The 15,195-nt window shown below is 55.6% G+C and overlaps 1 protein-coding gene and 1 long non-coding RNA gene across 2 annotated transcripts; both read right to left on the bottom strand.

The window, feature by feature from the left end:
- Nucleotides 1-1,666: 1,666 nt before the first annotated feature.
- NPPC (natriuretic peptide C) lies at nucleotides 1,667-6,075 on the bottom strand. Its single transcript, XM_042953377.1, has 3 exons — nucleotides 5,853-6,075; nucleotides 5,083-5,393; nucleotides 1,667-1,825 (listed from the first exon to the last, which is right to left on the bottom strand). The coding sequence occupies exons 1-2, from the start codon at nucleotides 5,940-5,942 to the stop codon at nucleotides 5,103-5,105; spliced, it is 381 nt and encodes a 126-aa protein (XP_042809311.1). The 5' UTR covers nucleotides 5,943-6,075; the 3' UTR covers nucleotides 1,667-1,825; nucleotides 5,083-5,102.
- A 1,821-nt stretch (nucleotides 6,076-7,896) lies between these two features.
- On the bottom strand, nucleotides 7,897-14,822 carry LOC122228367. Its single transcript, XR_006206540.1, has 3 exons — nucleotides 14,667-14,822; nucleotides 11,832-11,924; nucleotides 7,897-9,781 (listed from the first exon to the last, which is right to left on the bottom strand). It is a non-coding gene; the product is annotated as an uncharacterized LOC122228367 (long non-coding RNA).
- Nucleotides 14,823-15,195: the final 373 nt, after the last annotated feature.

Genomic DNA, 15,195 nt, shown 5'->3' on the forward strand with positions numbered 1-15,195 from the left:
CAGCCCCCCTCGGCGTCCCCTGGCTCAGGGTCTGCAGACACGCAGTGAACTGAGGCACAGGTGACGCCTGAGTGCTGGAGCCCCTCACCCTCGCTGACACGGGGATCTGAATTCTGAGCCGCCGAGGTCGGGTGAGGCCAAGGAAGATAGCCATGCCCTGACTAGTGAGCCCGAGGAAGGGTACCTCGGGGCAGTGGCGGAGTTTGGAGGCAGTTCCCCAGCTGGGATCTGTCTTAAAAGCCGTTTTCTCACCTGGGCGAGGGCACTTGGTTGTCCTGAGAACCTGCTGCTGGAGGGAAGAAAGGCCATGGAGCTCAGAGGCCAGCAGAAAGGCCGGGTGCTTTGGCCACCTCCCCCACCTGCCAGTTTTCTTCGGGAAGGACTCAGCCAGGCCTGCTGACCCCATGACCTCGGGGCCACACCGCTCCCAACTCCCCTGAACAGGGTCGAGGCCGCCTGGCGTAACCAGCCTGAAAGGCTCTTTTTGTCCCTGCTTTCCCCACACGGGGCAGAAGACAGATGGGCTCAGGTGGCAACAGAGTGTCACCACACCAAGGATGCAGTGAGATTATCTGGGAATTATTTTAGTTTCCTGCAGGTTTCAGGAGAAGAGATTTTAAGTATTCACGCTTTCACATTCAGGCTCCATGGGGCATAGGAATCATAATTGTTAGCAGCTTCAAGTGAAAAGAAAAACCACACCCCCCTGGCAAAGCACAGCACGCTGTGCAAATAGGGAAGCTAATGCCTTCTTGTTCTCTCTGAGGTCCTCGGCCTCAGGTCCCCGTTGACCGTGACAGTCAATATGAGGCAACAACTACACACTGTAGGCTTTCGTGCGCTAAGGTTCGCAAGGTAACCTGACCAATTCTGCAAGATATACAGAAACCTAAATGTCCCCCAAACAAAAGGGAAGGTTCCCGTTCTTTCTCTCCTGTGGTCACAGAGAGAAGATGGGCTAGAATTACAGGACCCTCAGTCGGCTAAGTTCAATTTTAATTTAACTCCAGGCATCTGACTTCCCAGCTGTGAAGTGTTCTGACCAGAGCTTCCCATTCTGGCTGAACTGGTCAGAGTCACTGGAGACAAAATCCAAACGGCAAGTCTTATGCCCCCGGGGAGACTCAGATTCGGTTCATTGGGGGCACGTGGGGGCAGAAGTCAGTACGTTTAGCAAGATCCCCAGGGGAATCTGATACAAACAAATCCAGAATCAGGAACCTGGCTGTTAGATCTGTTTAGAGGCAAAAGCCTTGTCTTCACATCCTCCCTCTAAGACTAATTTCTGAAAAATAAATGTATTAAGTAAATAAAGACAGTTTTCAAGATGTTCATGGAATGACTTTTTTTTTTACATTTTTCAACTAGTTAAGACAAAAACATTACAATGATTGACTTCTTTCATTTAGTTACATAAATAAAATTTTTATAAATATCTCTTTATAAACAATATAAATAGCTTTACAACATAAATACATTTATGCATGACATGAATTTACAAACAGCAATGTTTTACAGCTGGTTTTGTCAGTCTCTTAAAAACTGTCCCTTGTCATCATGTTGGTGTAGGTGTGTGTGTTTCATGTATATAATATATATATAATATATAACTTTTTATTTTTCATTTTCAAAAAAAAAAAAAACAAACAATAAAATCATACCCCCCTTCCCGAATAATAATAAAACAGCTGGTGTTGTGTATTCCCAGTACCAGGAAAAAAAAAAAAAAAGAAATGTAAAAGCCACATTGCGTTGGAGATGCTTCCAGATGCCGTGAGGCTGATGACCAAGAATGACCTCAGCAAAACGGAGCAAGTTCCCAATCCTGAAACACAGAGGGGACACGGGACACTTAGTTCTGGCCCCTTAGCAGAGAAAGCCCAGCCTGCAGGACAGTCCCTTTCCACAGCAGCGTGAAGCAATGTCCCGCCTTGCCCCACCAGCCCAGAGCAGGCGGTCCTATGGAGGGAAAGGGGTCCTTCTCTCCTGGGGTCACCTCATCTCCTGCTGTGCCCTTGGCACTTCCTGCCCCAGAATGTCTGCCAGCCCTCCTCCCCCTGAGTCTAACTACAGGCCTTGCCCTTGGCACTCGGTGAGACACAATGAGGGAAAGAGAGTAGAAATGCCCTTTTCCCTTTTTTGCTGCAACAAAAACCCTCAGTCAGGTGCCACCTCGGCTTTCTGCGTCTGCGTGACAGCAGTGGGGAGGGGGAGAAAAATATCTGAAGAGTTGGGAATTCTGGGCTCAAATCCCAACTCTGATATTCACTTCCTGGATGGCCCTGGATAGCTTTGAGTATCGCTTTCCTCACCCATAAAATGGGATAATAGCCACCTCCCCGGGCCAGCTTTAAGATTCGACAGGTGGGCCACACGTTGGGCACCGGCAGAGCGTCTGGGTCACAGCTGCCACTCATTAAATAGCACTTCCTCCTCTAGCTGGCTTCACCTCAGAAAGGGTCCCCTTCAGACACAGGGGGAGCGGGGTCTCACGCCAGCCCTGGGGCAATGAGTGGCCATGCTGGGTGTGCTGGGCGGAGAGTTAAGAGTCCTTTGACGAGGGCTCTCCAGCTCTCTGCCAATGGCCATGTAAGTGCTCTGGGGCCCGAGGGAAGAGTCCTCCTGAGACAGTGCAGTGCCCTCCCAGAGGCCAGCACATGCGGAGGGACCCCGGGCTTCAACACCTTGATGCACTGTCCCTCAACTTCCGTCTCTGGCCGTCCCATGTGTTTAAACAGATGATAGATGTCTGTGATGTCCCTGGGGCTCCTGGGCAAGGTGTTCATTCAGGCATCGGCCACACCCCATCTCTGTCATTAGAATTTTATAATCAAGACTATAACCATCAGCGACAGTCATTATGGTGACTGCTTAGAGCCAAAGTCAACTCCTGAGTGAAGAAGACGTGGCCACAGCCTGGGACGAGTTTCCATTAATGTGAAAAATCTCAGCTGTCTTTCTCTTTTAAGCGGAGACAGTGAGACACCTTGGGCATCTCCACTAGGAGGCTGCGGGCAATGGGAAGGATGCTCTGCCTTCTCATGGTGGGGGGGGGGGGTGGGGGGGAGAGTGGGGTCGAGAAGGTTAAGGGTGTTAGAGGTGGCTGTTCAGCTCAAGGACAGAACTTCCAGGAGGATGACAAACTTCCCTAGTCAAAGGGGCTGAGAAGTCCTAGCGATCTGGCCTCCTGCCCAGCACCTCCCCACCCACTGGACCATCACCTGGTGCCCCCAGACAGCCACACCCAAGAGCAAGGAGCCTAGGGGGATGTGCATGCCAGGCACTTTCCAGGCCTTCTTCCTCATCTCGTCTCCTGCTAACCCACTGGACAACATTTGTTTAGATCGGGAAGTTTGAGCTTGGTGCTTAAATCACAATGTGAACTGAAGATGTGAGGCCTGTGGCTCCATCTCTTCATTGTTTAGACAGGAAAGATGAGAGCAAAACCATTATAGTGGAAGCTGGTAGAGGCTGGGCCCCATGTGCTAGAATTATCTTTTCCTGTGCAGGGGCGAGTCAAAACCTCAGAAAAACGAAGCCCCTTGCCAAAATGGGGAGGAGCTCACAGCTCAGTCAAGTCTGGCACAGAGAGGAAACCCTGCTAAAACCCAGGGCAGGTGTGAGAGGAGTGCCCCTAAGCTGGGTGGGGCATGTTTCTTTGGTCATTGACAAACATTTTTCAGAGCTTCTTTGGGGGTGCCGTGGGTCCCAGATCACCTTAGGTTAGCACCTGGCCCTCAAGTTGCTCATGAGTTCATCTGGGAGTGGTAAACAGGTTCCCAAGCAACTATGGCTCGGGTGAAAAAGTGTTCTGTGCTGTAAAAACGGCTTAGGCAACATGCTGGATATTTTCAGAGGGGCGCTCTCATTGCCCTCTGGAGGAAGACAGTGTGGACGCTGACAAGGCTTCTTGGGCGAGAGAGCAGCTTCCCCATGGCTTGGAGTGGGGAGTGGGACAGACAGGCTGCAGGGAAAGGCTGGAAACCAGCAGGAGTCCCTTCCTAAAGCACTTGAATGTCAATTTCAGAGGTGGTTTTACCACCCTGGTTGACCATGGGAACTGATGGGCACCAGGAAAGGAGAGAAAGGGGGAGAGGGGGGAGGATCTTTGCAACATCGCCAGGATACAGCACCTGGCAGGGGCTGGAGGTAGCACAGGGGTTTCCAGCCCTAGTGGAGGGTGAAGGGGCAATGCCAGAAACAGGGACCCCTGTTGGGGAGGTGGGCAGGTTGGGGAGGAACTCAGATCGGCACATAGGTTCAGAGTGGAGCAAAATAATAATAATAATAATAATAATAATAATAATAATAATATTTTTAGCCTTTTTCTCTGCCGTGAAATTGTGCCACAAACACTGAGTTTCCATCCTGAAGTCAGGCAGGCAGCAAGCAGCATCAGGACCCTGGACAGACCAGTTTGCTCCCAGCCACGGTTTAGAGAAGGGACAAGAATCAGACCGCTCTAGGACGGAAGGGCAACCTGCTGATGCCAACAGAGGACTATTCTGTCTACAGGACTTTAAAGTCTGTTCTACTTTAGTGACCACAGTCCTAGGAAGCCGCCCTGACCTCTGGCACCATGAAACAGTGTCTGGCAGATAAACTTACCCTCCACTTGTGTGTATGCCCTTCCTCCTCTGCTCCCACAAACCCCCGATTGCCCCTCAACGCTCCCAAATGGCGATTTGGGACCAGTGCTGCCGGTTTACTTCTGGTCCCGGTGTGGGCAGGACCCCACCAAGCTGTCGCTGCTTTCTTAAAGGAAGTTAGGCGGGTTCATCCGTGTTGAGCCATTTCTGACGTGGCCCAAATGCCCTGACCACTCTATCCCTCACTTTTTTCATGTGTAAAACGGGACGATAAACGGGGTTGGGGGCAAATGCCTTGCACACACACTGGATCTCGTGCTGGGATCGCCTGGCTCTCCTCCAAAGGTCGGCTGGGAGGCGGAACGACCCCAGCGCCAGGGGATCAGAGAGGAACCGCCCGCGGGCGGGCGGGGGTTCAGGCTTGGTTCTGGCAGGTGCCTCGGGGGAGCTAGGTGTGCACAAACTCCGGGCGCCCGGGGTTGGTGGTACTCACCGCCGCCAGGGGTCGCCGCACTAACATCCCAAGCCGCTCATGGAGCCGATCCGGTCCAGCTTGAGGCCGAAGCAGCCCTTGGACAAGCCCTTCTTGTTGCCTCCCTTGTATTTGCGCGCGTTAGGGTGCTCGTGCAGAAGGCGGGCCCACGCCGCCCGCGACTTGGTGTCCACGCGCAGGTCCCGGAGCAGTCGCGACCGGTCGCCCTTGAGGTTGGCGCCGCCACCCCCGGGAGTTTTGTCGCCCTTCTTCTGACCGCCGCCCGCAGCCTGGGGCTCGGCCAGCTCCTCCCCTGGCGGAGTTCGCGGGACCTGTCCGAGGGAAAGGGCGGGCAGGTGAAGGGACGCCCGGGGGCCGCACGAAGTACTTTGCGCGACCCCTGATGCTCCAGCCCCTTGCGCCCGCCGGCCCGATTTGTCCCTTCGGGGCCCTGACGCGCCCCCACAGATGCCGGACAGCCGGCCCTGCATCCACCTGCCACGCAGCCGCCGTTGTCCGCTCCTTCCGGGAGTCCCTTGCCCTCCCCTCCTTTGCCCCCTGACCGGCTGGCCACATTGGGGCAGGGGCTCAGCATCTGTCGTCGTGCTCCCGAGGCTGGGGACGTAGACCCCCTGAGTCGCTTTCGAGGGCTTCCCGGCACTCACCCATGCACATCTCTGAGCAGAGGGCCACTTTCCCGCCCTCTGCTCCCTCTAGTGCTCCGCATCCTCCTAGGGCCCCAGCCCCACCATGGTCCCTCACAGTCCCGATGTCCATGCAACAGCACCCACCTTCGGCGGCGCCCCGGGCTTGGCTTCAGAGGGCCGGAGCGAGAGTAGCGTGAGCAGCAGGGCGCAGGCCAGCAGCTGGGAGAGGTGCATCGTGCCGGCAGGGTCGAGGGGCGCAGAGCCGCAGCAGCGAGGGCGCACGGGTCCGGCGGGAGACGGAGCAGGCGAGCGCGGAGCAGGCTGGCTGGGCTGCGGTGTGGGCGCGAGTCCCAGTGCTGCGCGGCGCCGGCTGGGTGCGCTCTGAGCCCGCGGCTCCGCTCGCGCCTTTATAATCCAACCTGCCGCTGATGTCATCCTCCCGCCCACCCGGCCGCCCCGGCCAATGGCACGCGCGCCGAGGTCCGGGAGGGGGCCGCGGGGGCTCCCCCTTTGCCCCCACCTACATCCCACCCCCGAGGGATCCCGCTGCTCCGCCAGCCCTCTCCCGCCGCACTCGCCGCTGCAAAGCGGCGCGCACAGGAAACTCCATTTGCAGCGAGTGCGTGCCAGGCATGCCAAGCGTCGGCGCTCCCGGTGCCCTGCACACACGCTTGGACCTCAACACACGCGCTCTCCCTAGGAGGAATCAGTTTCCCTCCTTTGCAGGTGCAAAGACAGGCTCAGAGGAATTAAGTCCCTTGTCCAAAGCCACAGAGCCAGAAAGTTGGCACAGCCCCAAATCCACGCAGATCTGTCTTGTTGCCAAACTCCTTCCTGGGCACCAGACAGGCTCAGGCCTGGTACTGCGGCTCCACCTCTCACCTACTGGGGAGTTTAGATTGCACCAAAGTCTTTAAGTTGGGGAGGCAGAGGATGGGGCGGAGGTCCGGGCGGGAGGCGCAGGGAGAGCGAGGTTTGCCGGGGGCCGCAGGGGGGAGCGCAAGTCCTACACCGGACAGTGAAAGCTTTTTTTTGCCTGAGGGTGTGTTTGAGAGTGAATTGCAAACGAGGTGGGCTCGGAGGGCCGAGATCCCGGTGCCGGTGCGTGCGTGCAGCTCGCGTTCAGCGTGGGTCCGCCGCGTGGAACCCGCCCGAAGTCTGACCCGGCGGATAGCTTCCCGGTGCGCTCACGGGCGCGCGCCTGACCCTGTCTGCACCCACGCGAGGAACCTCAGGGTGGGGATGTTCTCTCCCTGTCCTGTGCACCTGCACCGCACGGGGAGAGAGCTTTACCTAGCCTGGAGCCCCGTCTGGCTTCCCTGAGCGGTGACAGGTGATTGCCTTTGCTTTTTCAGTCTTAGATAGGTCTCTGTCAAAGTTGTAGGGACAAAGGGTACACCTGTCGCTGGGAACTCCCTCTCCTTGGGCAGGGTGTCTTCGTTCCCCGGACTCTGAGGAATCCCTTCGGGATGAGCAGCAGAGGCAGAGAGCTGGGCACCTCAAGAACTGAGTGAGGTGCGGAACTGTATGACCCCCAAGCCACCCAGCAGGACTCTGCTGGAAAGCAGACAACAGGGGCATGGTGGTTGTCCCTAGGCACGAAGACCACAGCCGGATGCAGGTGTCTGGATGAGTCTTTTCAGGGAGAGAAAGCTGTGCCTGAGGCAGAGGGCGGTGGCAGTTAAGAAGGGCAGGGGGAGGGGGCACCTGGGTGGCTCAGTCAGTTTAGCATCTTGATTTCGGCTCAGGTCATGATCTCACGGTTCATGAGTTCGAGCCCCGCATCAGGCTCTGCACTGACAATGCGGAGCCTGCTTGGGATTCTCTCTTCCTCTCCCTCTCTCTCTGTCCCTCCCCTGCTCGCATTCTCTCTTTCAAAAAATAAAATAAACATTAAAAAAAATAAGGGCCGAAGGAATCAGGTGCCATGTGGATGGATCCCGCAGTGGAGCCCGTGTCTGGAGGCAGGAGGCAATAGCACCACCACTTTTTTCAGGCTCTCCCCATCCCACCTGGCACTCTGGGTAAGAAATTGCAGAGCCACGGAGCCCAAGTTCCCTTTGTTTAGGAAATAACTGACACGAGCCCTCAGTTGGGGGTAGCAGAATTTCTGAGTCTAGAAGAGGATTCAGACATTGACAGGACACCTTTTGGGAGTTCTAGTGAGTTGATTCACTACTTCCATGCAGCCCCCTCTGATTGTTGCTCCGTGGTAGCATGGTGTGGCACCACTCTTTGAGCGGTAAGGAAGAGGAGCAAGAAGGAGGAAGAGGGAGGCATTTCCTGGTGAGTGATGGAAGTCCTCTCTCCTCTTTGGCTACTGATCAAAGTGGAATGTTACCAATCTGGAACGTCTCTGACACTTGCTTTATTTCCATCTATTTAAGGAGCCGAGCAGATTGAGTCTAGACCCAGTCACTGAACTCATTTCCAGGGGACAACAGCCACATCCTCTGAAACCCCTTATTAAGGACAGGTTGGAAGCTTCCGGTGCACCTTGGTCACCTCCTTCTGTCTGAATGTCTCTTCTTCAGGCTGGTTCTTCCTGTATTTGGTGTCCCTTGGAGGCACTTAGTGACAGCTGGGTAACTATCTAAGTCTCCCCTCTCTTTGAGCATTGAGACTAAATTAAATAAATGGACCCCACCCAACCCCACCCCAGTGTGGGCAGAGCCAACACCCTGGACTCTACTTCTCCTATTCAGAAGTGGAAACTTCTGGTGAGCCCTCGCTTCTGACCACTGGACTATGGTCCTTTGGGGCAGACCAGATCCTGGAAGAGTTACCTGCAGAGCGAGGCTTCCCTGGGGCAGGCTGTGGAGCCAATCTCACTTAGCTGGGGTCTGGGAGGTGGGGTGGATAGAAGCTGAAGGACTAGGCTGGAGAAACCTTCTGGAAAGGAGGTAGTCCGCATGCAACTGCCTTGGGTTCCTCCCACATTGAGCTGCAGAGGAAGCTCTCTCCCACTTGGGTCTAGAACGGGGACTCAGGTCCCTCCTTCCTGCTTTTCCCTCATGAGGTCTGCTTGTTTCTGCTCTGACCCAGGGGCCAGGCCTGGGAAAGCTGGACCCACTGAGCAGCTGAACAGGAGCTGTTGGAGGCAGTTTATGGAATGCTCAGTGTGAACACTCCTCCTGATGGCAAAGGAGAGAGAAAAGTCCACTGGGCCTTGGGAGTCTGGCAGTGCTGTAGGGAATCTGGTTATGTGTCATTTATCTGCCCACTGGTTCCCTAAGTGTCCATGGAGCACCCAGGAAGCCTGTGGGTTTGCATCCCTGCAGGGAAGGAATCCAGGAAACAGACACTAGGTTTGTACACTGAAAAGGACAACGGTGGGGAGGGAGGGCAGCTCCCCCAGCTTGGGCTAGCTGGGTGGGCTTCCTGGAGAGGAGAAGTCTGTGCAGAGCTGGTGGTAAGGTGGAGGCTGGAGGCGGAGGGGTGGGGAGGGAGACCCAGAAGGCAGGAGGACAGACGGGATAAGGAGGGAAATCTAGTTGGAGAGCAGCCCTTTGGGCTAACCATGTAGTGCACCCAGACGTAGAGGGCTGCAGTAAAAGAAAATGAGTGACTTCGCCAAAGGGAAACTGAGGGAAGCAGGGGGGCAGCCTGTGACATTGCAGGGCCCTACGTGCCCAGACTGGGGGTGGGGTGGGGGCTTCAGGTAAGGGTATCCAGAAGACGCAGGCTTGGGAGAGAGGTGAGTCAGCCAAGGGAGGGGCTTGTCTGGCAAGAGTGGGAGCCTATTGTATTCTTGAGGGTGAAGACAGAAAGCAAGCTTGAAGGTTAGGACTGAGGGAGAGTGGTCAGTTGTGGGGAGGCACGGAGAGGGAGCAGGGATTGGGGAAAGTCAGAGCCAGCTTGAAGTGTGCCAAACCCCAGGCATCAGAGAGTCACAAGACTGGCACCCTCTCCTCCCTTCCGGACCTCTGAAAGAAAGGCAGGGACAGGGAGAGAAAAGGCTCCATTCCTGTGGGCCCTTTTCCCCTTTTTCTCCTCCACGAAGGCAAGGCGAATGTCTTGCACAGAAGGCGCCCTTCCTGGGAACAGTCGGTGTCCACTCTGCTAGCAGGACCCTATGGAACATGAAAGGGGCTTTGAGTATTCCTCCGGTGAGAAAGGTGTGCATAGGGGCTTATCTGAGGCTGGGGAAGGAGTGATTGAGACCAGACTGCCCAGGGGGTGGGAACTAGCTCCATGTGGAACAGCGCCCCCTCCTGGCCCTGGGGCAAAGCGGGAGGATTCTCAGGCACACAGAGGAAGGGAGGAATCCTCAGCAGCCCATCTGTTTTCTCTGCAATTATTTCATCCCAGGGGCCCCCTTCCAGCTGCATAACTTCCCAGAGAGGACACTGAACAGGCGGTGAGCAGATCTTATGGAGGCCGGGCAGGGAAGTTTCAGCGGGACCCGGGCCAAGTCCCATCACTGCTCTGGGCCTTCAGTTTCACCACCTGTAATTGCGAAAAAGCTGTCCTTGCCTCCTGGACGGGGGCAGAGTGAACCAGGACGCCTGACAAGAGGCTTCCAACCCCTGGACAAAGGCAGGATGAGCAGCTGGGGCAGAAGAAGCATCTGAATGTCACTCGCACTCCTGGGGAGGAGGGGGAGGACACCGTGCCCCTGAGATTCCTCAGAACCGATCGATGGGGAGACCCACAGAAGACACAGAGATCAAAGCTTGGCCAGGTCTTCCGGCGCTTGGTGCCTCCTCCAGGAGTCCTGCACCTACAGGACTTGGCTTTAAGAGAGGAGCTGGAGGCCAAGGAAGACTCATCTATCCTTCCTGGGCCAGAAATTCCAGGAAAGCTTAACCTAATGGTGCCATGAGGTCTTTGACCCCAGGACACCCCCACCTGATGAGCCAGCTGCCCTTCTTCTTCTTTCCCAGGGGCCCTGCCAGCACCTGCTCCAGATGGCCTCGAAGCCCACTGTCCCACGCAAGCTCATGACGTCAGAGTTTATCCCTCCTTTTTTTTTTTTCCCCTTTTCAAAAATAAAAGACAGATAGGGTTGACAGATAGCCTCAATAGATAGGCTCAGTTCCTTGGGGGGGGGAACAACTGCTCCCCATGTGGCTTTTAACAAGCAGGCGAGGGAGTAGAGGCCGAGGCCTAAACGCTGAGAAAGTGAGGAGGGAGATGAAGGCGAGGGGCCCTCTGAACCGAAGATGGTTCAGCATCCTGACCTCGGTATGGAGCGAGCGCCAGATGTTTCCAGAAGGGACAGGTCTGCTGCCAGGGTCTGTGTCCTGGAGATTGGCTTGCCCCGGCTGGGCTTTGGTCAAATGTTGATCATATGGAGTTTTCCAAAGAGGCAGAGCTTCTTGCTGCTATAGAGGTCCCTACAGTGAGCTCGCCTTCTTGGAGTGTACCTGGAGGAGGCCTTCTACTGTCTGGTCTTGGAGATTGTGTTTCAGATTTGTCGGAGTCCACAGTCTTCAAGGAAGGGGGCTTTCCCATGTGGGTAGAAGGGGCCCCAAGGGTCTTATAGAAGACTCTTGGCCCCTTCACAGAAGGGATTATAGGATTGGTCTATCGGGATTCAGGGCCACCAGTCGGCTGAGGGAGCCCCACCTTTGGGTTTCCCAAGCCTGAAAGTCCTCTGTGGATTTCTGTCCCAGGAGTGTGTGATCATCAACCACTTTCTGGTGAGCAGTTTCCAAAATGCAAATGGCCAGAAACACTAGCCAGAGACACACAACCAAGCCAGATGCTAATGAGGGGTTGGAGGGAACACACTTCTTGCAATCTGGGCTCCCCAGGGGTTGGAAAATACTTTTAAGCCCAAGCCCTGCCACCCTAAAAAAGCCTGAAGCCCGGAGTGCCTGGGAGGCTCAGTCGGTTAAGTGCCCAACTTCAGCTCAGGTCATGATCTCCTGGTTGGTGAGTTCAAGCCCCATGTCAGGCTCTGTGCTGACAGCTGGGAGCCTAGAGCCCGCTTCGGATTCTGCGTCTCTCTCTCTCTCTCTCTCTCTGTCCCTTCCCAGTTCACACTCTCTCTCTCTCTCAAAAACAAAGAAACATTAAAAATAATAAAAAAACCCAAAGCCCATATATTGTTTGGAAACCACCCTTGTGCCTGTGTGAATTGTTTCTGGGCCCAATGTGCAGCAGAACACAACAAACCTCTGTTCCTGGATTGCTCGGTACGGTCCCTCCGTCTCAGCGCAGGATGGGCAAGGAGAAGGCTCCTTCCTTTCCAGATGAGGGTGGCTTTGCCTCATGGGTGAAATAACGTAAGAGGGGAGGCTCTAGCGTAGAGTTCAATAGGGTTCAGAACTTCTAATCGAACAGATGATTCAGGATCTTGGGCTCCAGGGAGTTGGTAAGGAGGGGAGGCAGTCTCGTCGTACTGGACGCGTATCAGTGATTTTTTTGCTGCCTGGCTTCTCAGCCCCCTGGGAGAAGCTGAATTGCCAAATGCTTGCTTGCCTGACCTGCAGATGAGCAGGGGTTTGTGACTTGGAGTCCCTGGGTTTTAAATCGGGAGCCATCGTCTCAGAGAAGTCCGTGCCACGCGGACTGCTCTTAGTCACATCCAAGAGGGCATGGTGGGTGGTAGCGGTAGAATCCACCGTCCTGTGTCAGGATTGCTATTGACCCAGTGTCATCATAAGTGTTGGTGGCCAGGAATATCTCGGAAGGCCTCAACAGACCCACTGCAGCTTGACTGGTGCTGGATCAGCTGTTTCCCAGCCTTCTCAGACCGCCCAATGCCCTTTAATAAATCCCTCTTCTTTACTCAGCCGGTCCGTTTCTGTCACTTGCAAGAAAGCACCCTGATTGATCCCCAGGACAACCCACACCCTTGGTGCCCACTGCTGGACCTCCAAACTTTCATTCCTGGAATAAGCAGTCTGCCAGAGGCCCGCTGCTCCCCCAGACGTCCCTGATGTGAGGGTGAGGACATCTGGGGGCGTCGGGTCTTCCTCATGCACTTTCAGAGATGGATAGAAGGACAAAGGGGACAATATTTGGAGAAGAAAACTGTGTGGAGGGACTGAGTGGTTCCCCTCAGGAAATAACAAAGCAAATCATCAGGACCATGTTCAATGACTGGGTCCAGACTAACCGTGCCGGCCATGTTGTCTCGAAAAATCATGTTGTAAATTATTGGAGGGGATGATTAAAAATATTACATTGACTCTGTACAATCAGTGCCTGATCTAGCTCACAGCCTGGTGAGGAGGCTTCACTTCAGTAAAATGAAGGTGACGTGAGCTTATACATATTGCTAAACTAAGCAAATATTTCTAACTTCAACACCTTCTTACCCCATTAAATCCAAATGAGTTTCTCAGGCAGAATAGGTTTCACGCAACTAAGAGAAACACAGCGTGGTGAGTGATGTGCTATGAGAAAATCCAGAAAGCTGGGAGGTAGCTGGGCCAGGAATGGAGGTAGAGGGGTTGGGAGACAGGGTGCCTGGCTTCAGAGAACAGTGCCCGGATCCGGCAGCCCAGACAGTGGGATCCTGCCCCTTCCTATTACCCCCTGAGGGAACTTGGACTCAGAGGGATTGGGCGTCATGGTCCGGACATCCCGGCCTCTTACCCTCCCTGGCGCTAGACCCTCCCTGGATCTTGGCCACGCCACCTTCTCTTTGTCTTCTTGAGTTTTCACGTAGTGTGGACTGCAGACTAGGGTGGCGTGGCTGGGACTGCTCAGCGAGAACCTTCCAGGAGGTGAGCCTCACGGAGAAGGGTGTGTGACAGTCAGGAAAGGTTTCTGAGCCTTGCTGAGGTGGGAGAGCCTCCAGGACAGGCTTGTTTCTGGCAGAAGGACCTGGTAGGATCCGAAACGACGCGGGATGGGCCTGGGAATCTTCTGGTGTGATGAACCTTCTGAGGGCCGGGGCTCTCCCTGGGCCTGACGGGCCCCATAGCCTTCTCCTCTGGTTCAGCACAGTCAACAGGGGCCCAGTCTGAGTCCCATAGCCCCGGTGCATGCCACTGTCATAACCTTAATGCCACCATCTGTCAGTTTTGCGAGGAGCTCCTATGTCTACCTCAGTAATCTCCGTTCCTTGCATACTGCCAGCCACAAGGCAGGTGCTTAATAAATGCACAGGAATTTAAGGCCAGCATCGTGCTCGGCCTTAGGGGGACAGCAGGGACAGAGATAGCCTCTGCCCTCGCAGCAGGAAGGTGCCGGCAAAGCTACTAGTAGCTTCATTTTGCGGAAGGCTGTGGGGCCCCCCACTGGCTGTCTGATCTGCCTTCGTCACAGGCTCAGCAGGCCGCTTAGGCCTACGGGGTGAGTCATGAGGATCCGGCTTGGGAGTGAGCTCCCCTGCCTCCCGCGAGAACATCTGCTGAGGGGAACAGCTGTCTCCACCCTGTGCCGAGTGGCTCCCGTGGGAATGTGGTGTGCGGCTTGGCAGAGAAACAGACACAGCTCCTCTGCCACTCGTGGCCATTTTCTGGGTGTGTGCGTGGGGGGGTGTTCGGAGTTCTGGGGCCTTTGTCCCATCTGTCAGCAGCCATTTCTCTGGGACCACACGGTCCCCTCCTCCCATTCTTTCCTTCTTCAGTTTCTGGGAGGTCTGGAAAGGATGGGGCCAGACTGGTTGGGAACAGTGTGGTTCTGAGGTCTTCTGGCATCGGGGAACCAGACCTGTCCGCGGGGGATGAGGGGGCAGCATGAATTAGGTGGTCTGAGGCCTCAGCTGGCTGGGACGAGCTTCTGAAAGCGAAGGGGTGACACTCACAGGAAAAGGGGTGGTCATTCTCTTTTCGGTTGTCCCTGAGAGAAAGACGACTAAGCCTCACCTTGGAGTCTCAGCAGCAGGAGGCTTGGTACACAGGGGTCCCTCGTGTATGAGACCGAGCGTATGAACCAGCTCTCACCTGAGAAACCTTCCCTCATACCGGCAGGACAGACAGAGCCTCCGTTTCTGGGTGGGGATCCTCACAGCTTTGGGACTCCCCTCCCCCAGCCTTTCCTCTGGCTGACACCCACCTGGGAGGCAGTGCCTGGGCCCGAGGTTGCTGCTGAGTCTGGGACTGAGACAGAAACAAGACGGTGGCTCAGACATGGGCAGGGCCTGGCGTCCAGGTGGGGTCTGTCTGGTCACACTGGCTGAGCAGTTCCCAGACCAAGGCGAGGCTGGGACAGGGGCCGGGCTGGGGTGGGAGAGCTCTGTCAAGCCCCCCCAGACTTCTGCTGACCTCACACAATTCTCTGTTCTGTGTGGAACCACAGAGTGGGAGTCAGGGCCCGCTCCGTCTGTCGGAGGCACAGGGCAGGGGCAGGAGGCTGGGAAAGGAATTGCCCCTGGCAGTTATCTGACCCCAGGAGGACTTGCCCAGCAACGATGAGCTCATGGGCACAAGCGCGGAGCGGGGTGGTGACAGGAAAGGAATGGCAAATGTTCGCTGGAGACCCGGAGGCGTGGGGCTTTCACATGAGCTCATGCGATAAGACGCTCCCCAGGCCTCGCCAGGCCAGGACCCTGCGGGCAGCTGTGTCCCACAGAGGAGCCCCGGCT

Source organism: Panthera leo, chromosome C1, assembly GCF_018350215.1.
Source record: "Panthera leo isolate Ple1 chromosome C1, P.leo_Ple1_pat1.1, whole genome shotgun sequence".
Taxonomy (NCBI): domain Eukaryota; kingdom Metazoa; phylum Chordata; class Mammalia; order Carnivora; family Felidae; genus Panthera; species Panthera leo.